Raw genomic sequence first — 19,631 nt, 5'->3', positions numbered from 1 at the left:
TCCCACAGTCCAAAGATGTGCGGGTTAGGTATATTGGCCATGTTAAATTGCCCCTTAGTGTCTGGGGAATTAGCAGGGTAAATACGTGGGGTTGCGGGAATGGGATTGTTGTTGGTGCAGGCTCGCTCGGCTAAATGGCCTCCTTCTGCACTGTAGGGATTCTATGACTACTTCTATGACTACTAATTTCTATGACTACTGATGGGGGTGGCACGGTAGCACAGTGGTTAGCATTGCTGCCTCAATGGGTTTGGTTCCCGGCTTGGGTCACTGTCGGTGTGGGGTTTGCATGTTCTTCCCGTGTCTGCGTGGATTTCCTCCGGCTAGCTCCGGTTTCCTCCCACACTCTGAAAGATGGGCTGGTTAGGTGCATTGACCCAAACAGGTGCCGGAACTCGGGGAATTTCACAGTAACTTCATTGCAGTGTTAATGTAAGCCTTACTTGTGATTAATGACTTTAATTTCTTCTTGAAATCACTCTGAGTAGTACATTTATTTTTTTTTAAATTGTGCAAAAGAGGACGGTAAACTAGGTGTATGTATTTTTTATGTGTTAGAGTTCGTGTCTAAGGTCACACGCATTAGGTTTGTGTCCAATGCAGCGGCTGGAATGCACCAGGTCCTGAGGCTGCACTGGGGCAACTCATTGTTCCAGTCACCTGTCACTGACTCATCAACCCCGGGGAGGGGGCGGGGCTGGGCTGGGGGCGGGGACCCAGCTAGTGACGTCACTGCGTCCAGCACGTCGCGAGTGACGTCAACTGGTCAGCAGCCAGCCAATGAGCGTTTCGAACATCGGTTGCTTGGCAACCGCCTAACTTTTTCCACTTTGCTTTTAGAAATTGTTTTTTTTTAATTCTTGATAAAATTAATATGAATGCGTATATGTTACTGAGAGAGCAATTTAAAAAAAAAATGCGACGTTCAGGCCGGGAAGTGCAGAGAACAATCGCTTCCGGGGTGAAGGTTCGCCTCGCCAAGATGGCGGCTGGGGGTTGGTGTCTCTGTGAATTTCTGAGGTGAGTAAAATGCTGCTTGTTTTCAGCGGGGGGGATAATAAATAATGTCAGGTGAGGATATTGGAGACTGTTACAAGCAGTTTTATCACGATAAAGTGGGCAAGTTGGTATTTGCGGGAAGGGGTCGAATGGTCTTTCTCTTCTCTTGATGCATTCCAATCATTATTCTGTGAATTGAGTTTGTGTCTCTGTATGCCCTGCTTGTGAGCATTTCTCCACACCACCTGACGAAGGAGCAGCGCTCCGAAAGCATTTGCTACCAAATAAACCTGTTGGACTTGAACCTGGTGTTGTGAGACTGTGTTTTTCAACAAGCAAGCTGCCACGGGAGCTTTCGTCAGAAGATTCCTGTAATCGATTCATTTCTTCAGATTTTTAATGGATTTCCTTTTGGATGTACTGATCACTAAACCATTTCTTCTGCTCACAGAACACTGTCTCTTTAGTGAAATGGATTTCTATTCTATTATTCTTGTGTCATTAACATATCTCTGATGTTGACAGTTCAAAATGGTAGACATGAGCTTTTTCATCAAAAAGAGTACAGCTGCCACATCTCATGAATATTGATTAGATTTATGCTGGTTTGATGTTTAGAATTTAAAAGTTAAATTTTGCTCAGTTTGTTTTAACTGAGTGTGATCCATGCCATTTGGTTTGCACCTTGCTTCTCACATTTCCTCAATGTAGACAGTTTTAAGAAATATTCTATATAATCATATTGCACTGTTTCAGATTGTGCAAGCCATCCCATAAATAAGGTTGCCTGATTCTTAGCACCTAAACGGCTAATGGTAGCTTCCTGCAATGGCATATGTTAGGCAATATCAGCTGCCCATTATATACCTGATTCATTGACCCTGATGAAATGGAAGAACAAATGCTGCTTTGATACCACCCCATTTTGTGCCATCGGCACACATCTGATGTGCAATATTTTTTGCCTTGCTTTATTTTATCAGTAATCTATTAGGATGGTAGTCTTCCTGTATGCAAGTTATCTGCTCTGTTTTCCATTAAAACAAATCAGCATGCTACCTTCTTCTGAGTTAGCTCAGTACTGTATGTAAATTTATTTGTACAAATGTGTTGGCATATGTAACGGTTGTCAAAAGATTAGGAGGAGGGTATTTGGCACATCGAGTGTGCACCGATAACAATCAGACCCAGGTCCTATCCTCTTAATTCCATGTATTTATGCTGCTAATTTATCATGACGCTGAGGGGACAATTTAGCATGGCCAATCAACCTAACCTACACATCTTTGGAGCGTGAGAAGAAACTGAAGGGCAACCCATGCAGTTCCGGGGAGAACATGCAAACATCACAGTCACCTGAGGCCACAATTGAACTTGGGTCCTGGCGCTGTGAGACAGCAGTGCTAACCACTGTGCCACCATGTCGCCCTATTAATTGCCCCAGGTTGGTTTATCCTTTGGGCAGAGCAGGACCATTGTCGACATTTCTGTTTGCTTTGGTGTGTCAGGCTGCAGTATCTGAGCAGATGTGAAAAGAGGTTATGGGTGAAAAATCAATTTGTAATAAATTGATGTGCAATTGCAGCCTTTAAAAGTCTGTTCATATAACAATTAGCTGTTCATAACCTGTTGTTCTTTCTGCTAGGTTTATGTTCTCATTGATCATTCCTATGCTTTTCGTAACCGCTGGCTTATCATTCACCCTTGTGGTTGTTTTACTGTATATTCGATTCTGGATCTGCCCAAAGAAGAAAATAACACAAGGTCCAAGAAAATATGGCAAGATGCCACCAGTGGTTGCATTCTTTCACCCCTACTGTAATGCTGGAGGTGGAGGTGAAAGGGTTTTATGGTGTGCAATAAGAGCTTTGCAGAAGAGGTGAGTCCCAATTTCTTCATTTGGAGTCTAGGTAACATTTTTAGTTATTTGCTTTCAAGGGACAATACGGTTGTGGTATAATTTTAAACATGTAGAATACAAGGTGAAAAAGGAAAAGTAATCCTGAGCATTATTTCGATTCAATTATGACCCACCTTACCCTGGTGAGTGGGCGGATAAGTGGAGCTGAGTCCACGAAAAGATCAGCCATGATCTTATTGAATGCGGAGCAGGCTTGAGGGGCCAGATGGCCTACTCCTGCTCCTAGTTCTTATGTTCTTATTATGTTCTTATGACTTCAGGGTGACAAAACGTAGGTAAAACTTACACATCAATAACCTGCTCATTGGTGCTCAGGGTCGCAGACTCCTGATCTCATTGCAGCCTTTGTCCAATCGTGGACAAAAGAGCTGAACTCAAGAAGGTAGCTGAGTGACTGCCCTTGACATCAAGAAAGCATTTGTCTGAGTGTAGCATTAAGGAGCCATGGCAAAATAGAATCAATGGAAATAGGGGAGGGAAATTCTTCTCTGGTTAGTCATACCTAGTACAAAGGAGGATGATTGTGGTTGTTCAAAGCCAATAATCTCAGTCTCAGGATATTGCTTCAGGAATTCCTCAGGTTAGTGTCCTAGGCCCAACCATCTCTAGCTGCTTCATCAATGACCTTCCTTTCATCAAAAGGTCAGAAGTGGAGATGTTCGCTGAAGATTGCTCGAGGTTCAGTACCATTTGCAACTCCTCGGAGATACTGAAACAATCTGTGCCAATATGCAGCAAGACCTGGGCCACATTCAAGAGTTTTGCTGATAAGTGGCAATTAATATTTGTGCCACAAAATGCCAGACACCAACCATCTCCCTTTGTCATTCATTGACATTGCCATTACTGAATCCCCACTAGCAGTATTCTGGGGGTCACCATTGACTAGAAACTGAATTGGACTAACCATATAAATACTATGGCTGAAAGAGCAAATCAGGGCTGGGAATCCTGAGGAGAGTAACTCTTACTCCTGACTCCCCAAAGCCTGTCCACTATCATAGAAATCATAGAAACCCTACAGTGCAGAAACAGGCCATTCGGCCCATCGAGTCTGCACCGACCACAATCCCACCCAGGCCCTACCCCCATATCCCTACACATTTACCCGCCAATCCCTCTAACCTACACATCTCAGGACACTAAGGGGCAATTTTAGCATGGCCAATCAACCTAACCCGCACATCTTTGAACACATCAACAAGACGGAAGTCAGGAATGTCTTGGAATACTCTCCACTTGCCTAGATGAATGCAGCTCCAACAACACTTGAGAAGCTTGATATCATCCAAGACAAAGTTGCCTGCTTGAATGGAACCCTATCCACCAATTTAAGCGTTCACTTCCTCCAGCAGTGGACAGTGGCAGCAGTGTATACCACATACAAGAAGCACTGCAGCAACTCGCCAAGACGGCTCCTTCCAAACTGTGGCCTCTACCACCTAGAAGAAAAAGGACAGCAGATCCATGGTAATGCTACCATCTGCAAGTTCCCATCCAAGCCACTCATCATCCCCGACTTGGAACTATATCACCATTCCTTCACTTTCGCTAGGTCAAAGAAATCCTGGGACTCCTTCACAAAGGGTATACTTACACCATATGGGCAGCAGTGGTTTGAAAAGGCAGCTCGCCGCCACCACCTTGAAGGCAATTAGGGATGGGCATTAAATGCTGGTCTAACCAGCAATGCCTCCATCCCATGGAAGAAACAAAATATTCACAACCTAATAATTCCAAATTCATGCCCATGGTTCAAATATCTCCATTTGAGATCTTTGTTATTATCTCTTTGTCCTCTTTTGTGACCTCTTCCAGCTCTACAACCCTGAGCGGATTGTGCCTTCCTGCAACTCTTGCTTCCTCCAAGCCCCACACTTGCTCCTGGTGCCTCAACCCTAAGCTGTGCAATTCCTCCCATAAGCCACACCACCTCCTTTAAGAAGTTCCTTAAAATCCTCTTTGTCCAAAGCTAGTCACTTGTCCAAATGCCTTCTTGTTGATTTATTTCTGATTACATCCGTGGAATGCTTTGGGAAATTTTCTTATGCTAAAGGTGTTGTGTAAATGCAAGTCATTGTACAAACGTTTCCACAATGTAGTCCATGCTGGAGATTTACACCCCAGCAAATATTCACAAATAAAATTTACAATCAAGTTTAGCCATTTTTAAAATTAATATTCAAATTCAAAATGTCTGATAAAATCCCTATTGCATCACAATGCTGTTAATGCTTCATTCTGCATATCAGAACTCTCAAATATCCTGCAAAGCATTCTCCACTACTGCACATTTAATATCAAACTGTTCTGAAATGTATGCATTTGTGAAATTCACAGGTACGAAGATATCATAGTTATTATTTATACTGGAGATAAAAATGCCACGGATCAAGAAATTCTTGATGGAGCTTACAGGCGGTTTAATATCAAACTTCTTCAACCTGTTCAGTTCATCTTCCTTGAAAAACGGTATCTTGTTGAAGCTAATCTTTATCCATATTTTACTCTGCTCGGTCAAAGTCTGGGGTCTGTCGTGCTTGGATGGGAGGCCCTGATGAAGTGTGTACCTGATATCTTTATAGATTCCATGGGCTATGCATACACATTTCCTCTCTTCAAGTACTTGGGAGGCTGCCAAGTGGGGTGCTACGTTCACTACCCTACCATCAGCACAGACATGCTCTCTGTGGTGAGAGACAGGAATCCAAGGTTTAACAATGCAAGTTTTATATCAACAAATCCTATACTGAGCAATCTCAAACTTTTATACTATTATATCTTTGCTTGGATATATGGATTAGTTGGTTCTTGCAGTGACGTTATAATGGTAAATTCTACATGGACACTGAATCATATCCTTGCTCTTTGGAATGCTGGTGACCGAACCAACGTTGTCTATCCACCCTGTGATGTACAGACATTCTTGGATATTCCTTTAAAAGATGACAGTAAAAAGACAGAACATTCCATTGTTTCAATTGGCCAATTTCGGCCAGAGAAGGACCATTCCCTCCAAATCAAAGCTTTCTATCAGTTGCTTCAGATGAAGAGGGCTCAGCAGTTAGCTGTGAAGCTAATATTAATTGGAGGTTGCCGTAACACAGATGATGAAGAACGAGTATCTCAGCTGAAAGAACTGTGCGATAATCTGGGAGTTACAGAAAATGTTGAGTTTGAGATTAACATTTCATTTGAAGAACTTAAAAAACATCTAGCTGAAGCCACTGTTGGACTGCATACCATGTGGAATGAACATTTTGGTATAGGTAAGAATGCTGTTAAATCATATATATTGGTTTTAGTATTACCTATATATTTCAGGAGTGATTGTAGCTCGATTATTTTGACCTATAGATCATTTTTAAAGACGCATACAAGTTGTGAGAGAAAAAATAGTATTTACAACTCTGTACTTGAAATGTAGCTCTAAACGAACAATCTTTTTGTTAGTAATTGTAACTCTCAAATGATTCTTGGTAGCATTACATTTTGAGAATGTTTGCGATTCTGGCAGCTAACACCATTACATCCAGCAAGGAACCATGCTAATTTGCTCCAACCAGGAACAATGATCAGCTTTCCCTCCATATTTCATGGCAATTGGCTGTCCGGCTCTCTGCTTTAATTGTGTCTTGTGCCCATTTTGGAAGGTCAGCAGACGATGAATTCCTAAAGCACATTCAGTCTCTGATTTATGTTAAAGGGTGGGGTTTCTGCTCATTAAAAAGGCTTCTGCCCAGCGTCCGGTGTTAATTCATTCCTTCTGCATTTTCACTCAGTAAGAACTATAGGCAAAGACGATGTTTAGTTGCGGCTGCAATCCTTTGATGAAGAAGTCCCTTGAGTTGTTGCAACAGGGCTTTATATGATTTGTTACCACAGTGTAGTAAAACCTGAACAATCCATTCAGTAACTGAGAGGAAAGATAAAATGTGGTCAGACATGAGATTAGAATTTCAGTTGAGTGAAAGAAAATTGAGGCGAGCAGTAAATAATGAATGAAGCCAGAATCTGGCTTCATCTCCAGAGTCTTGCAACGTGAATTGTCATTCACTTACTGTTTTTTTCACTCATTGCCTGACTACAGTCAGGAACTCATTGTTATAAACCTGTACCCAGGAAACATTTAACGGCAACCGTGAGGCTTCTGTAGAAGGAACCTAGAACCTTACCAGAAAAGATAGGGGCAGTCAAAAGATAACTTACAGCTCTACTTGCCCATTACACAGCTGTTTTGAAATATTCAGATTGTCATTTCACAATGAGCTGTGTACTGGTACCGCCAATTGATTGTTCTAACAAAAGTGTTCAATTTAAATATGACTGCCGATTTAAGTTTTTAAAAATGTAGCTTTTTTATTTGTGCAATAAATTCATTGTACTTCAAACTGATTATCTAATTCAACTTCTAGAATATTTCCAGCCATGGCAACTATTGTCGCTTGTAGTTCATGAGCTGTGCACGGGCTGTGTTATTGAACGTGACCATTTACTCATTCTGCAATTTTGTTTTTGTAGGGGTGGTTGAATGCATGGCAGCAGGAACTGTTATTCTGGCCCATAATTCAGGAGGGCCCAAGCTAGATATAGTAGTGCCACATGATGGAGTTGAGACGGGTTTCCTGGCAGACAGTGAAGAAAGTTACGCTAATGCTGTGGATACCATTCTGTCACTGTCACCTGAAAAGAGACTGGAGATTAGGAAGAATGCTCGTCAGTCTGTGAGCAGATTCTCCGATCAGGAGTTTGAAACATCTTTTATATCTGCTGTGGAACCATTTTTTAACACAAGGTGATATAATTATTAACAATGTAAATAAATGGAAACAGTTGGGAGGATAGAGATACGATGCACTGTAATGCCATGGTTTGTGTATATTTGAAAAGGCTTTCAATGGCTGTATTGAAACTCTCATATAAAAACTTGAAGCAAACTTGTACTTGCTCCTATTTTGTATATAGGGAAAGAGAAAATGGATATGAAAATCCCTATGTTTATGTTTACTTGCATAACTAAGCTTCAATTATTAACAACATTAACAACACATCTGTGTGTCAGGATGTATAAATGAAAAAGACATTAATGACCGCTCGAATATTGAAGTATAACAGTCATATGGTATACTAATCCTCCACGCAGCGTTCTTGTTTGTTAGATGAAGATGCACAATAGTTATTCTGCAAACTGCGATAATCGATCATTATACACTGGGCACCAGCTGCAAGGGAGAGAGATGGCAGAGCAGTGATGCAGAGTGGGCCTCTGTACCCCACTTACCTTCATTTGCTGCAACGAGGTCAATTGTGGAATATATATAAAGGAAAACAGCGCCTGGAATACTCTCAATATTCTGGATGTTTCCAAAAATAACACTAAGATGTTTAGCTATAAAATAACTAGATCTGATTCAGATCTCATCATGTCTGCACACATGGGTCACTGGGAATCAACAACAAGAAATAGGAAAAGGTAAAAATAAATGCTTGAAACGACCTGTTAATATTTGAAGGGGAACATAAATTAGAACAGCTCCTGGTAATGGGTGCAGGGAGAGTAATTGCAGAAGCACCAAAAGAACAAGTTTGAATATAACATTATGAAGATATGTCTCAAAAGCTTAGTTGTCTTCCTGTAATTTGTAAAATTAATTAAATGTATTCCTTGAGACCTGTCGATCCAACCCACATTGTTTTTAAATCTCACATAAACAAGATAAATTACATTCAATTTTTTAAAAAGAAGTGTTTTCAAACAAATGTAAAAGTGCATAATTTTCTCTTCTTTGGGTCCCTTCCTCTTGTCAAGGGTTGGATGTGTCAGTCACTGCTATTGTAGGCAATAGCATTTTTGCAATTGGGTTTCATTGCTATCCAATCGTTTATTACTAAGTAAGGTCCCAGTCTTTCCCAAGGTGACTGGCCACAGTCTGCTTCATCAGGAGAGTGCCCTGGATGTGTCGGCACACGTTGCTAGCCGCCTTCAGAACCATTGTCTTCTTGCTCTGCTCATTTGACTCATCCTTCATCACAGATTTCACACACTTCGATGGGGGGATATCAACAGATGAAGCTGAGGATGCCTTCACCTAGTTTAGCTTCTCGGGCAAGTGAAGTACTAGGGTATATCCATTGTCATGCTTTATCTGCTGCCTAGAAGGATAACAGAGAGCTGAGGACACCGCTACCAATTAGTCTTTCCCACATTCAAAATCAGAGCGTGTGGCTGGCAATGACTCAGCAGAACGAGACCTGTCCGATAATATAATAGAAATTCATTTAAAATGTCATTTACAAATGAATGAAAAGGCATTCCTGAACTAAAATCACTAAACTTGACTAATTTTGATGACTTTTATTATTGACTATACAAATTAGAACTATGGGGATAAAACATTGTATCCTTGGTGAATCACAATAACCAGATTCCCTGTTGGCTGCCTTGGACTTTGTAGATAATCAGTCAGGAAACGTCCAGATCACACATTCAGCGATGCATTTTCACTCAAGTTTTTCTTTGAAATACAAGTATAGATTTGACAGAAATGTGCAACTTCTTGTGTTTCAAGTGACTGCAGGCATTTCACCAGCTGCAAGAACAATGGGTTAACTGATTCTATCATTCTAAGGCAGTTGTCACATTTTGTTCTGTGCAATCCTTTTGTGGATCGGGCGTAGACGCATCTCTTTCGTCACAGCATTCCTCGGGCTTTCCCTCAGTGTTGGAAGCTTGCATTTTCCTCTGGCTTTCATTCTCCTGTTCTCTTCCTTCATCGGGTGTACTTTGGCTGACTCCTTCCCCATCAATGCCTCGTGTTTTCTCCTCTGGGTGAAATAGTTTTTGTAAAGATTCCAGGAGCTGTGCTGTGAGTTCATCCTCTGATTCTTCAAAATTTCTAAGGAGACAATGAATTCATACAAATGTCACAAAGAGTCCTAACAAATTAAGTGATGTAGTTACACTAATTAAACTTAACAGTGGTTAAATAGGACAATATTGGAAGATTTTGGCAATACAGAACTAAATTGTCCCTGGTCTCAGCAGGTAGCGATCCCGGTTGTGAATAAAAAGCTAAAGAATCATAATTTACAGCACAAATCGAATCTCTTAGTAGTCTGGAGAGGTATTTACACAAGAATTTCATGGCTTAGCCCATTTACAAATCCACAATAATAGAGATTGGGTTGTAACTTTAAATACATCATGACCAGTGAGGCTATGGAGCTCACGGCATATCACTCTGTTCTTGCTATGAGAGGTGGTAATGTCAGGGAACCCACGCGCAGTGTCACCAGAAACTGAGCTGGACTAGCCAGGTGAACACTGTAGCTACAAGAGCGGCATAGTGGTCAGCACTGCTGCCTCATAGTGCCAGGGACCCTGGTTCGATTCCACCCTTGGGTGACTGTGTGGAGTTTACACATTCTCCCTTAGAACATAATAGCGCAGTACAAGCCCTTCGGCCCTCGATGTTGCGCCGACCAGTGAAAACAATCTAAAGCCCATCTAACCTACACTGTTCCAATATCATCCATATGTCTGCTGTCTGCTCGGGTTTCCTCCGGGTGCTCCAGTTTCCTCTTACTGACCAAAGATGTGTTGGTTAGGTTGATTGGCCATGCTAAATTGCTCCTTACTGTCCCAAGATGTACAGCTGAGGAGTCAGTGGGGTAAATATGTGCGGTTACAGGGTTAGGGCCTGGGTAAGCTGCTCCTTTGGAGAGTCGGTGCAGACTTGACGGACCAAAAGCCCTCCTTCTGCACCGTAGGGATTCTATGATTAGAACAGGTCAGAGGGAATTCTGCGACAAGTAAATAATCTCCTCTCTCCCCGAAGTTTGTCCAACATCTACAAGGCACAGGTCAGGAATGTATTGCAATAATCTCCACTTGCCCAGATGAGATTGGCTCCAACGGCACTCAAGAAGCAAGACACCATGCAAAGGGATGTAATGGGTAATAAATGCTGGCTTAGCCAGTGACATCCATATCCTATGAACAAATACATTAAAAAAATACAGGATAAAGCAGCCTGCTTGATCAACACCCCATCTACCACCTTAAACATTCCCTCCGTCATTTATACACAGTGGCAGCAGTTTGCACTATATATGTGATGCGCTGCAGCAGCATTCCTCCTTTGATACCATATTCCAAATCCTTGCTCTTTACCACCTAGAAGGACTAGGACAGCTAGTGCGTGGGAATACTCCCACGTGCAAGTATCCCTTCAAGCCACACGCCACCCTGACTTGGAATTATATCACCATTCCTTCGCTGTTTTGGGGTCAAAATCATGGAACTTCCTTCCTAAGAGTACTGTGGTGTCCCTGTACCAGATGGATTGCAGGTGTTCAAGAAGGCAGTTCACCACCACCTTCTCGAGAGTAATTACAAATGCGCAACAAATGCTGGACTTGCCAGTGGCACCCACATTCCATGAAAGAATAAAAAAAACAGATGACCAAAGGCTTGGCTAAAGCGGTAGATTTTAAAGTGTTTTAGAGGAGGGAATTCCAGAGCTTGGGTTGAAGGCATGGCTGAAAAAGAAAAGAAAATTGGAAATACCAAACAAAAAGACTTGCATTTATATAGCGTCTTTCATGACCATTGGACATCTCAAAACACTTAACAACCAATGAAGGCCTATTGAAGTGTGGACACTTTGGTTATGTTGGAAACACAGCAGTCAATTTGTATGCAACAAGCTCACACAAATAGCCTTCTGATAATGACCAGATAATTGGCTAGGACGCAAGGGAGAACTCCCCTCCTCTTCTTTAAAATAGTGAATCTTTTACTACGAGAGAAAATTTTAAAGCCTATTTCTGGGAGTGGAGTTTAATCCCTTTCATATGACAACCAGCGGTGGGGCGGATTCTGAGGAGAAATCGCAGACACTAACTTTGGGTGTAACTGAGATGATTGTAGTTTCAAGTGTACTTTGTTATCCATATTAATCTTAAAACTGTGTAATTGTTAAACTAAAGGAGGAGTATTATTATCAAGTTTTTAAATGTTTAATGTATGTTTTCTTTGTTGTTAAAACTAATTAGTGCTGCTAAGGTTCTGTTTCCTCAATATTTGATAAAATGAAAAATAAAAAGGACCATTACGATCTTTTGAGCCAGGGTTCCATTCTCAGATCCTCTTGTCCAGTTATGACACCTACTGGGATCCTAATTAAAAATGGGAGCTCATCTGGGATCATTTCAAACTATTGGGAAAGGGTTTTTGGATGTTGATTAGTAACACTTCATTGGACAATTTTTGAAATGTGGAAAACAAGTTACTCAATGCCGACTGGTAAAACTTGTTTTAGGATTATTGTTAAATGGTGGGATCTGTGTATCCTTAAAGAGTAAAGGTAAAGTCGCTATAGTCCCAGACTAGTGGCGATTTAACCTGAGGGTCACCACACCTCAGGCGAGGGCCAAGGTTGAGAATAACCTTCATGAATAACAGTGGAAAAAAAAGCAGCTAACTCACGTGTCATCATCATCAGACCTGGGCTCCAGCCGTTCTTTATCTTCAATTTCAGAGGCAGAGTTTGACGTGGAATCGCTGTTCTCTTTTGTTGGTTTTAAAGGAGTCAGCGTGCCATCTGTTGAAAAGAAACACAGATTGATCAATACCTGCACTGTGTGAAAGGATAAGGCTGGCCCAGCTTGAAAACAATTCTCTCTTATTCATGAACCTGGTAGCAAAATAATGAAACTATATTGGAATTGTTTGAATCATTTCTATTGATTGCCGCATTGTTTAAACAATATACTCTAACTATAGATTAGCGAAATAAAGTTATAGTTCATGATGTGAATTATAATTTTAAACATGTGTCCTGGTTTATCATATGCTATAAGACCATAACACTTAGAAGTAGGCCATTTGGCCTATCAAGTCTGCTCCACCACTGAATGAGATCATGACTGATCTAATAATCCTCAACTCCACTTTCCTGCTTTATACCCATAAGCCTTGATTCCCTTACTGATTAAAAACCTGTCTATCTCAGCCCTGAAAATGGTGGCACAGTGGTGAGCACTGCTGCCTCACAGCGCCAGGGACCTGGGTTCAATTCCGGCCTCGGGTGACTGTGGGGTTTGCACATTCTCCCTGTGTTTCTGCGAGTTTCCTCCGGGTGCTCCGGTTTCCTCCCATGCTCCAAAGATGTGCAGGTTAGGTGGATTGGCCATGCTAAATTGCCCCTTAGTAACAGAGGGATTAGCAGGGTAAATATGTGGGGTTATGGGGATAGGGCCTGGGTGAGATTGTTGTCGATACAGGTTCGATGGGTCGAATGGCCTCCTTCTGCACTGTAGGGATTCTATGATTCTATAACAACTCAGCCTCTACATGCTACCTAAATGTAAGATGTTTCCTCAGCAATTTTACCTTCACACATGGTTGGACACACTGACGACAGCTGAGCAGCCAGTAGTGCATTCAGCAGGGTGTCTGGTGGTTTTTGGTTCCACTGATTTCTGTTTCTTGGAGCATTTGCGTTCATTACCATAACCTGGTCAGCTTTGGAGGTGGCTGAGGAATATGAGAAAGTTAAATGCAATAACAATCATAACTGTTTATATGACCCAGAATCTACTGGAATGAGGCTCACATAGAAAATAGGAGCAGATTTGGGCCATTCGGCCCTCCAAGCCTGCTCCACAATTCAACGTGATCATTGCTGACCCTCTTTCTCAGCACCTTATACCCACGCTCCCCCCATACCCTTTGACACCTTTCGAGTCTTGAAATCTCTCTTATTTCCCTCTTAAATATATTCAGCCTTTTGTGGTAGAGAATCCCACAGGTTCACCATCCTCTGAGTGAAGAAACATCTCCTCATCTCAGTCCTAAATGGCCTACATTATATCCTGAGACTGGAGACTGTGACCTCTTTGTTCTAGATGCCACAGCCCCCTGAGTATAGATATGTATTGTCTCCAGACAGGACAGCCAGTGAGATTCTGCAAGTCCAGACAAGCTGTGGGGGTTACAGATAGTGTGACATGAACCCAAGATCCCGGTTGAGGCCGTCCTCATGTGTGCGGAAGTTGGCTATCAGTTTCTGCAAGAAATCAGTGGAGACAATACACATCTCTTTAACCTGTGCTTAATGCTCCCTCCTTTGACATTGTTTGTACCTTTAAGACTTGATTATCTGTAAAGACTGCATTCCAATCATTATTCTGTAAATTGAGTTTGTGTCTCTGTATGCCCTGTTTGTGAACATTTCTCCACTCCACCTGACGAAGGGGCAGCGCTCCGAAAGCTAGTGGCATTTGCTACCAAATAAACCTGTTGGACTTTAACCTGGTGTTGTTAAACTTCTTACTGTGTTTACCCCAGTCCAACGCCGGCATCTCCACATCACATCTGCAGTAAGACATCCTTGCTCCTGTACGCGAGTATTCTTGCAATGAAGACCAACATGCCATTTACCTTTCTAACTGCTTGCTGTTCCTTCATGCTTGCTGTACAAAGACACCCAGCTTCCTTTACCCACCAATATTTCCCAATCTATTATCATTTAAGTGATACTCTGCCATTGTTTCTCCATCCAAAATGGATAACTTCACACTTAATCCACCTCTTACTGCATCTGCTGCATTTTCACCCACTCATTCAATTTGACTAAATCACATTGAAGCCTCTTAACACCCTCCTCACCACCCACATTCTCACCAAGTTTTGTGTCATCAGTAAACTTGGAAATACTACTTTTGGTTCCCTTATCCAAATCATTGATGTATAGTGTGAATAGCGGGGGCCTAAGCACTGATCCCTGTGGGACCCCACCAGTCACTGCCTGCCACTTTGAAAATGACCCATATATTCCTATTCTTTGTTTCCTGTCTGCTAACCAATTCTCAATCCATGCCAATATACTGGCTGGGATTTTACAGCCTCGTTCATCCTGAAACTAAAATCTCTCCCGAGGTCAACAGACCCTTCCATGGTCCGCCCCTTGCCTGCTCCGATTCCCGGGGTGGGCAGGACGATAAAATTCCGGCCATTATCTCCAATCTCAGGTGCTATAATTTTGCACACTAACCTCTTATGTGGGACTTTATCAAAGGCTTTCGTAAAATCCAAATACGTCATATCCACTTATCTATTCTACTAGTTACATCCTCAAAAAATTCCAGTAGGTTTGTCAAACATGATTTCTCTTTCATAAATCCATGTTGACTTTGTCTAATCCCATTGATATTTTCTAAGTGTTCTGTTATCACATTCTTTATAATAGACTAGCATTTTCCCTCCTACTGATGTTAGGCTAGCCGGTCTGTAATTAATTCCCTGTTTTCTCCCTCCCTCCTTTTCAAAATAGTGAGGTTACATTTGCCACTGTCCAATCTGCTGGGATCATTCCAGAATCTACAGAATTTTGGAAGATGACAACCAACGCATTCATTATTTTCAAGGCCATGTCCTTTAGTACCCTAGGTTGTAGCATGCCCTCTTATTATTCCCTCAACCTTCAGTTTGAAAACAATGCATACTGCTGAAAGTGAGAGCTGGTAGCACATCAGTGACGGTAATGGGGCATCTGGCTTCTTAGTGACCAACAGTCCAAAAGAGTGCCTTCTTGAACCGTTGCAGCCCATGCAGTGTACAGGTACATGCACAGTGCTGTTTGGAAGGAATTTCCAGGAATTCAACCTGACGACAGTGAAGAAATGGTGACATAGTTGCAAGTCAGGATGGTGAGTGGCTTGGAAGGAAATTTGCAGGTGGTGGTGCTCCCCATGCATTTACTGCCCTAATCCTACTGCGTGGTCGATGTTGCAGGTTTGGAAGGTGCTGTCGAAGGAGCAAATACCATGAGCCAATTGCCCACATCAGCGTCCTGGCAGGAAGGCCATCCACAGTTGTTTGCTGTGTCACTAAGACATCTGCTGGCTTGTGTCATTCAGTATTAACCATTCATTGTTAACACACAACTATATACATATCTCCAAGGTTTGGCCCTGTCTAGGTGCTATCTTCCTGCCGACTTCTCTCAAATCCTCTATGCATACAATTACAATAATGTGACTCTCTACGTCACAAGGCTCTCCAGTCACACATTATAAGTGAATGCTGCTAACTAGGGAATCAGGATTATAGATCGCAATCTACATTATCTACCTGATAACCTGTGGCAGACAGCAAGAGTGGAATTCAATATCACACATTGAACTTGAATCACTGCAGAATGATTTAAACCATAGAAATGTTCTAGCTCATTATTTAACCTCTACACATCTTCCACTTTGCTCAGTGTGCATCAGAATTTGTGAGTTATTTATTCTGGTGATAGCTACCTCTGTTGAATTTAATAATTAGGTGTCAAAAAAATAAAAATTGGATACATAATGCCAGACTTAAGTGAATCATTGCATTTTATTCAGATTATATTGTACAAGTAAAGATAAATATGAAATAACAGGCTGAAAACATAAAAGGCAGATGGTAAAAGTTACTACATACCTTCCATTTGAGAAGATGTTACTTCTAACGTTTTGTTTGCAAGATCTTCTAGAATACTTCCTGCCTCAATGAACTGCCATTTCTTCTGTTTAAGGTTATCTCCTTGTTCATGCGTCAGTGTTTGATTTAATGTATCCAATTCCTAAAACATATTAGCATCTATGTTTGCTGTACAAATTTGTCATGAAAAGTAATAGGAACATTTTTTAGTTGAGGCTTATGGCTGTATTGCAATTTTGATATAGGGATCGGCTAACGTTAAATCGCCGTTCTGTTTACAAAGGTGCTCTATTATATTAGTTACACTGGCAGCATTTGAATTTTTTCTGTTTCTCCTGTGCGTGAACCTCCCTTTACCCAGCAGAGCTTTCAGCTAACTGGGTATGATTCTTTGGAATTCTCTCCATAAACCTTTCACCTCCCTCCTTCAATGAACATTCTCGAAGCCTATGCCCTTGATGATCGCTACCTTCCATATTTCTTATTTGTGACGCACTGTGAGGTATTATTTACTTTAATCAGATAGGCGCATATTGTTCTTGTTGCTGTTTAGAGCCTTACAAGTCAACATTTCTTTCTGGGCGTGCTCACCCCAAGGCTGGAAAATCCTGCCCAAGGTCAATGGTCCTTCGTGTGGTTCGTGTCCTGGGATGGGAAAATTCTGCCCTCTGAATCTCTTACCATGTACGAAAATCAGATGTATTGTAAACATGAGCTCATACAATACTCAGCTACCCAGCTACTCAGCTAAGTCACACCAAGTCTTGTTCACCCATCACTGTGCTTGCTGATGTACTCTGGCTTCCAGTCCATCCACACCGTGATTTCAATCTTCTTATCTTTGTTTTCTAATCTCTCTATGGCTTCGCTCCTATGTTATCTCCTCCAGCCCTTCAAGCTCCTGATATCTCTGCACTGCTCCAATTCTGGGCTCTTGCCCATCCCCACTTTTCAGCACTTCACCACAGGCAACAGTCTTCAGCAGCCAGGTCCTAAGCTCCGGAATTCCCTCCCTAAACCTCTCCGCCTCTGTAACTCTCCTCCTTTAAGACACGCCTTAAGATTTACCACCTTGTCCAGCTTCTCATCACCAGTGCTGATATCGATATTTGCGGTTCAATGCCAGATTTTGTTAGATAATGGCCATGTGAAGTGGCTTGCATTTCCTGCCGTGAAAGGTGCTACATCAATGTGAGTTGTTTATGTGTAAAGTGCTCCACGTGGCCTGGACTACAGGATTCACGATAAATATTTTAGTTCAAAGACATCAGATTAGTGCACGTTATTGTTGTTTGAAAGTTTATACGTCAACTCTTTTCTGAATCTTTTACCATATTAAACAATTGTAGTAATGTAAACTTGAACTCATCCATTTGTTAACTCACAAAAAGTCTTGTTCACCGGTGCTTCCCACTTAAGTGGGCATTAATTGTCCACTTAAGGGACTCAATTGGTGGCAGGGTTGGAAGGCATCCATGGGCCTCCCACCTGGACTTAATCAGGAAGGCAGCAAGTTCCCCACCTGCCACCCATTCACCTGATTAAATGACCCACCACTACCATGGGGGTGGACATTAAATTCCAGACTGTTTGATATTGTATACTGTCCAAAGATATGTAGCTTGAGTGAATTAACAATGGTAAATGTGCAGGGTTACAGGGTTAGGGCGGGGAATGAAGCCAAATGAAATGAAACTCAAACCAGCCTCCCATCCATTGACTCTGTCTACACTTCCCACTGCCTCGGAAAAGCAGCCAACATAATTAAGGATCCCACACACCCCGGATATTCTCTCTTCCAAAAGTCTAAGATAATGTACCAACCAACTCAAAAACAGCTTCTTCCCTGCTGCCATCAGACTTTTGAATGGACCTACCTTGCACTAAGTTGATCTTTCTCTACACCCTAGCTATGACTGCAACACTACATTCTCCACTCTCCCCTTTTCTTCTCTATGTACGGTATGTTTTGTCTGGATAGCGCGCAAGAAACAATACTTTTCACTGTATGTTAATACATGTGACAATAATAAATCAAATCAAATCAAATGAAAAAGGTGGGCCTGGGTAAGATGCTCTTTCAGAGATTTGGTGCAGGCTTGATGGGCCGAATGGCCCCATTCTGCATAATAGGGATTGTATTCTTGGTTATCTCACAGTGTATCATTATTTAATTGAATTACAGAATATTTTATCTTATTGTACACTGCATTTTCTTTAGAACACATCCCAAGTGTTAACCTCACCTCCTCTTGCTGGGAATCTTCATGAGCCAACTCTCCATCCAACATTATCTCAAATTTTATTCCTCCCTTTTGGAAAGAAAAGCTTATTTACAGTATTGCATGTTATGTTAGATTAGTAATTTCAAAACCATGCTGTATTGATATGCACTGCAAACAATGACATGTTCCAAAGAATATTGACACACTGGTCAGAGTTCTCTGGCTGGTCACGTCAACTGCACACCCCCTGCCCGTGGATTTCCCAGTGACACGGGGTGATAATCAATGGAAAATCCCATTGACAGTGGCAGAATCCCGCCACCAGTGAACAGCACATCGCCTCCCGCAGCCAAAAAACCCCTGATCTGACATTCAAAAGACAGCACCATTTTTTTCACTAGTATATAATAGCATAAATGTGTTAGTATGTCAAAGATACAGGGCTGGATCTTCCAGTCCTGCCACTGTCAATGGGTATACCCATTGTTCGCACCCTCCATTGCTGGGTAACCTGCAGCGGGGAGGTCACCATTGACCGGACTGGAAGGTCCACCAGCAGTTGGAAAATTTACAGGAAAAGTATTAAATATAGAATTATTTAATAGAATGCAGTAATAACCTTGTAGAACATGTGTGCTCCACAGACCTCAGTTTGTACATTTATCTGAGTTAGATAATCCCTGTGTGGTATCACAATAGTTTGTTGCTGTTAAGCTCCCGACTGTACTTGTGTAAAATGGTGGGAACAAGGGTGAATCAGGACAGAGGCATATTTTGCTTTGTATATAAATGTGAACAAAATACAGTTAAACTATTATAAACCAGTTTAAACCAGTGGCGGCACAGTGGTTATCACTGCTGCCTCACAGCGCCAGGAAACCAGAATTCCAGCCTTGGGTGACTGTCTGTGTGGAATTTGCACGTTCTCCCCGTGTCTGCGTGGGTTTTCTCCGGGTGCTCCAGTTTCCTCCCACACTCCAAAGATGTGCAGGTTCGGTGGATTGGC

At 41.9% G+C, this 19,631-nt stretch overlaps 2 protein-coding genes across 2 annotated transcripts; one reads left to right on the top strand and one right to left on the bottom strand.

Moving 5' to 3' along the window:
* The first annotated feature begins 961 nt into the window (after positions 1-961).
* alg11 (ALG11 alpha-1,2-mannosyltransferase) lies at positions 962-8,597 on the top strand. The gene is made up of 4 exons (XM_078222332.1): positions 962-1,020; positions 2,645-2,878; positions 5,261-6,189; positions 7,442-8,597. Exons 1-4 carry the CDS (start codon positions 983-985, stop codon positions 7,717-7,719), a joined length of 1,479 nt encoding a protein of 492 aa, XP_078078458.1. The 5' UTR covers positions 962-982; the 3' UTR covers positions 7,720-8,597.
* Positions 8,598-9,267: 670 nt separating this feature from the next.
* LOC144499819 (serine/threonine-protein kinase Nek5-like) lies at positions 9,268-18,707 on the bottom strand. Its single transcript, XM_078222333.1, has 5 exons — positions 18,647-18,707; positions 16,401-16,542; positions 13,317-13,460; positions 12,411-12,525; positions 9,268-9,816 (listed from the first exon to the last, which is right to left on the bottom strand). Exons 1-5 carry the CDS (start codon positions 18,689-18,691, stop codon positions 9,540-9,542), a joined length of 723 nt encoding a protein of 240 aa, XP_078078459.1. The 5' UTR covers positions 18,692-18,707; the 3' UTR covers positions 9,268-9,539.
* Positions 18,708-19,631: the final 924 nt, after the last annotated feature.

This window comes from Mustelus asterias, chromosome 10, assembly GCF_964213995.1.
Source record: "Mustelus asterias chromosome 10, sMusAst1.hap1.1, whole genome shotgun sequence".
NCBI lineage: Eukaryota > Metazoa > Chordata > Chondrichthyes > Carcharhiniformes > Triakidae > Mustelus > Mustelus asterias.
Note: the sequence above shows the minus strand (reverse complement) of the source record. Positions and strands in the feature narration are given on the sequence as shown.

Bases quoted from the DNA above. Each gene is read 5' to 3' on its own strand.
- alg11 (XM_078222332.1), top strand. From the start codon at position 983: ATGGCGGCTGGGGGTTGGTGTCTCTGTGAATTTCTGAG. The intron at 1,021-2,644 runs GTGAGTAAAATG...TCTTTCTGCTAG, and splicing joins TGTCTCTGTGAATTTCTGAG to GTTTATGTTCTCATTGATCA. The intron at 2,879-5,260 runs GTGAGTCCCAAT...TGAAATTCACAG, and splicing joins ATAAGAGCTTTGCAGAAGAG to GTACGAAGATATCATAGTTA.
- LOC144499819 (XM_078222333.1), bottom strand. From the start codon at position 18,691: ATGTTGGATGGAGAGTTGGCTCATGAAGATTCCCAGCAAGAGGAG. The intron at 12,526-13,316 runs GTAAAATTGCTG...TCTTTTCAACAG, and splicing joins GTGTCCAACCATGTGTGAAG to ATGGCACGCTGACTCCTTTA. The intron at 9,817-12,410 runs GTGAGTTAGCTG...TTGTCTCCTTAG, and splicing joins AGGTCTGATGATGATGACAC to AAATTTTGAAGAATCAGAGG.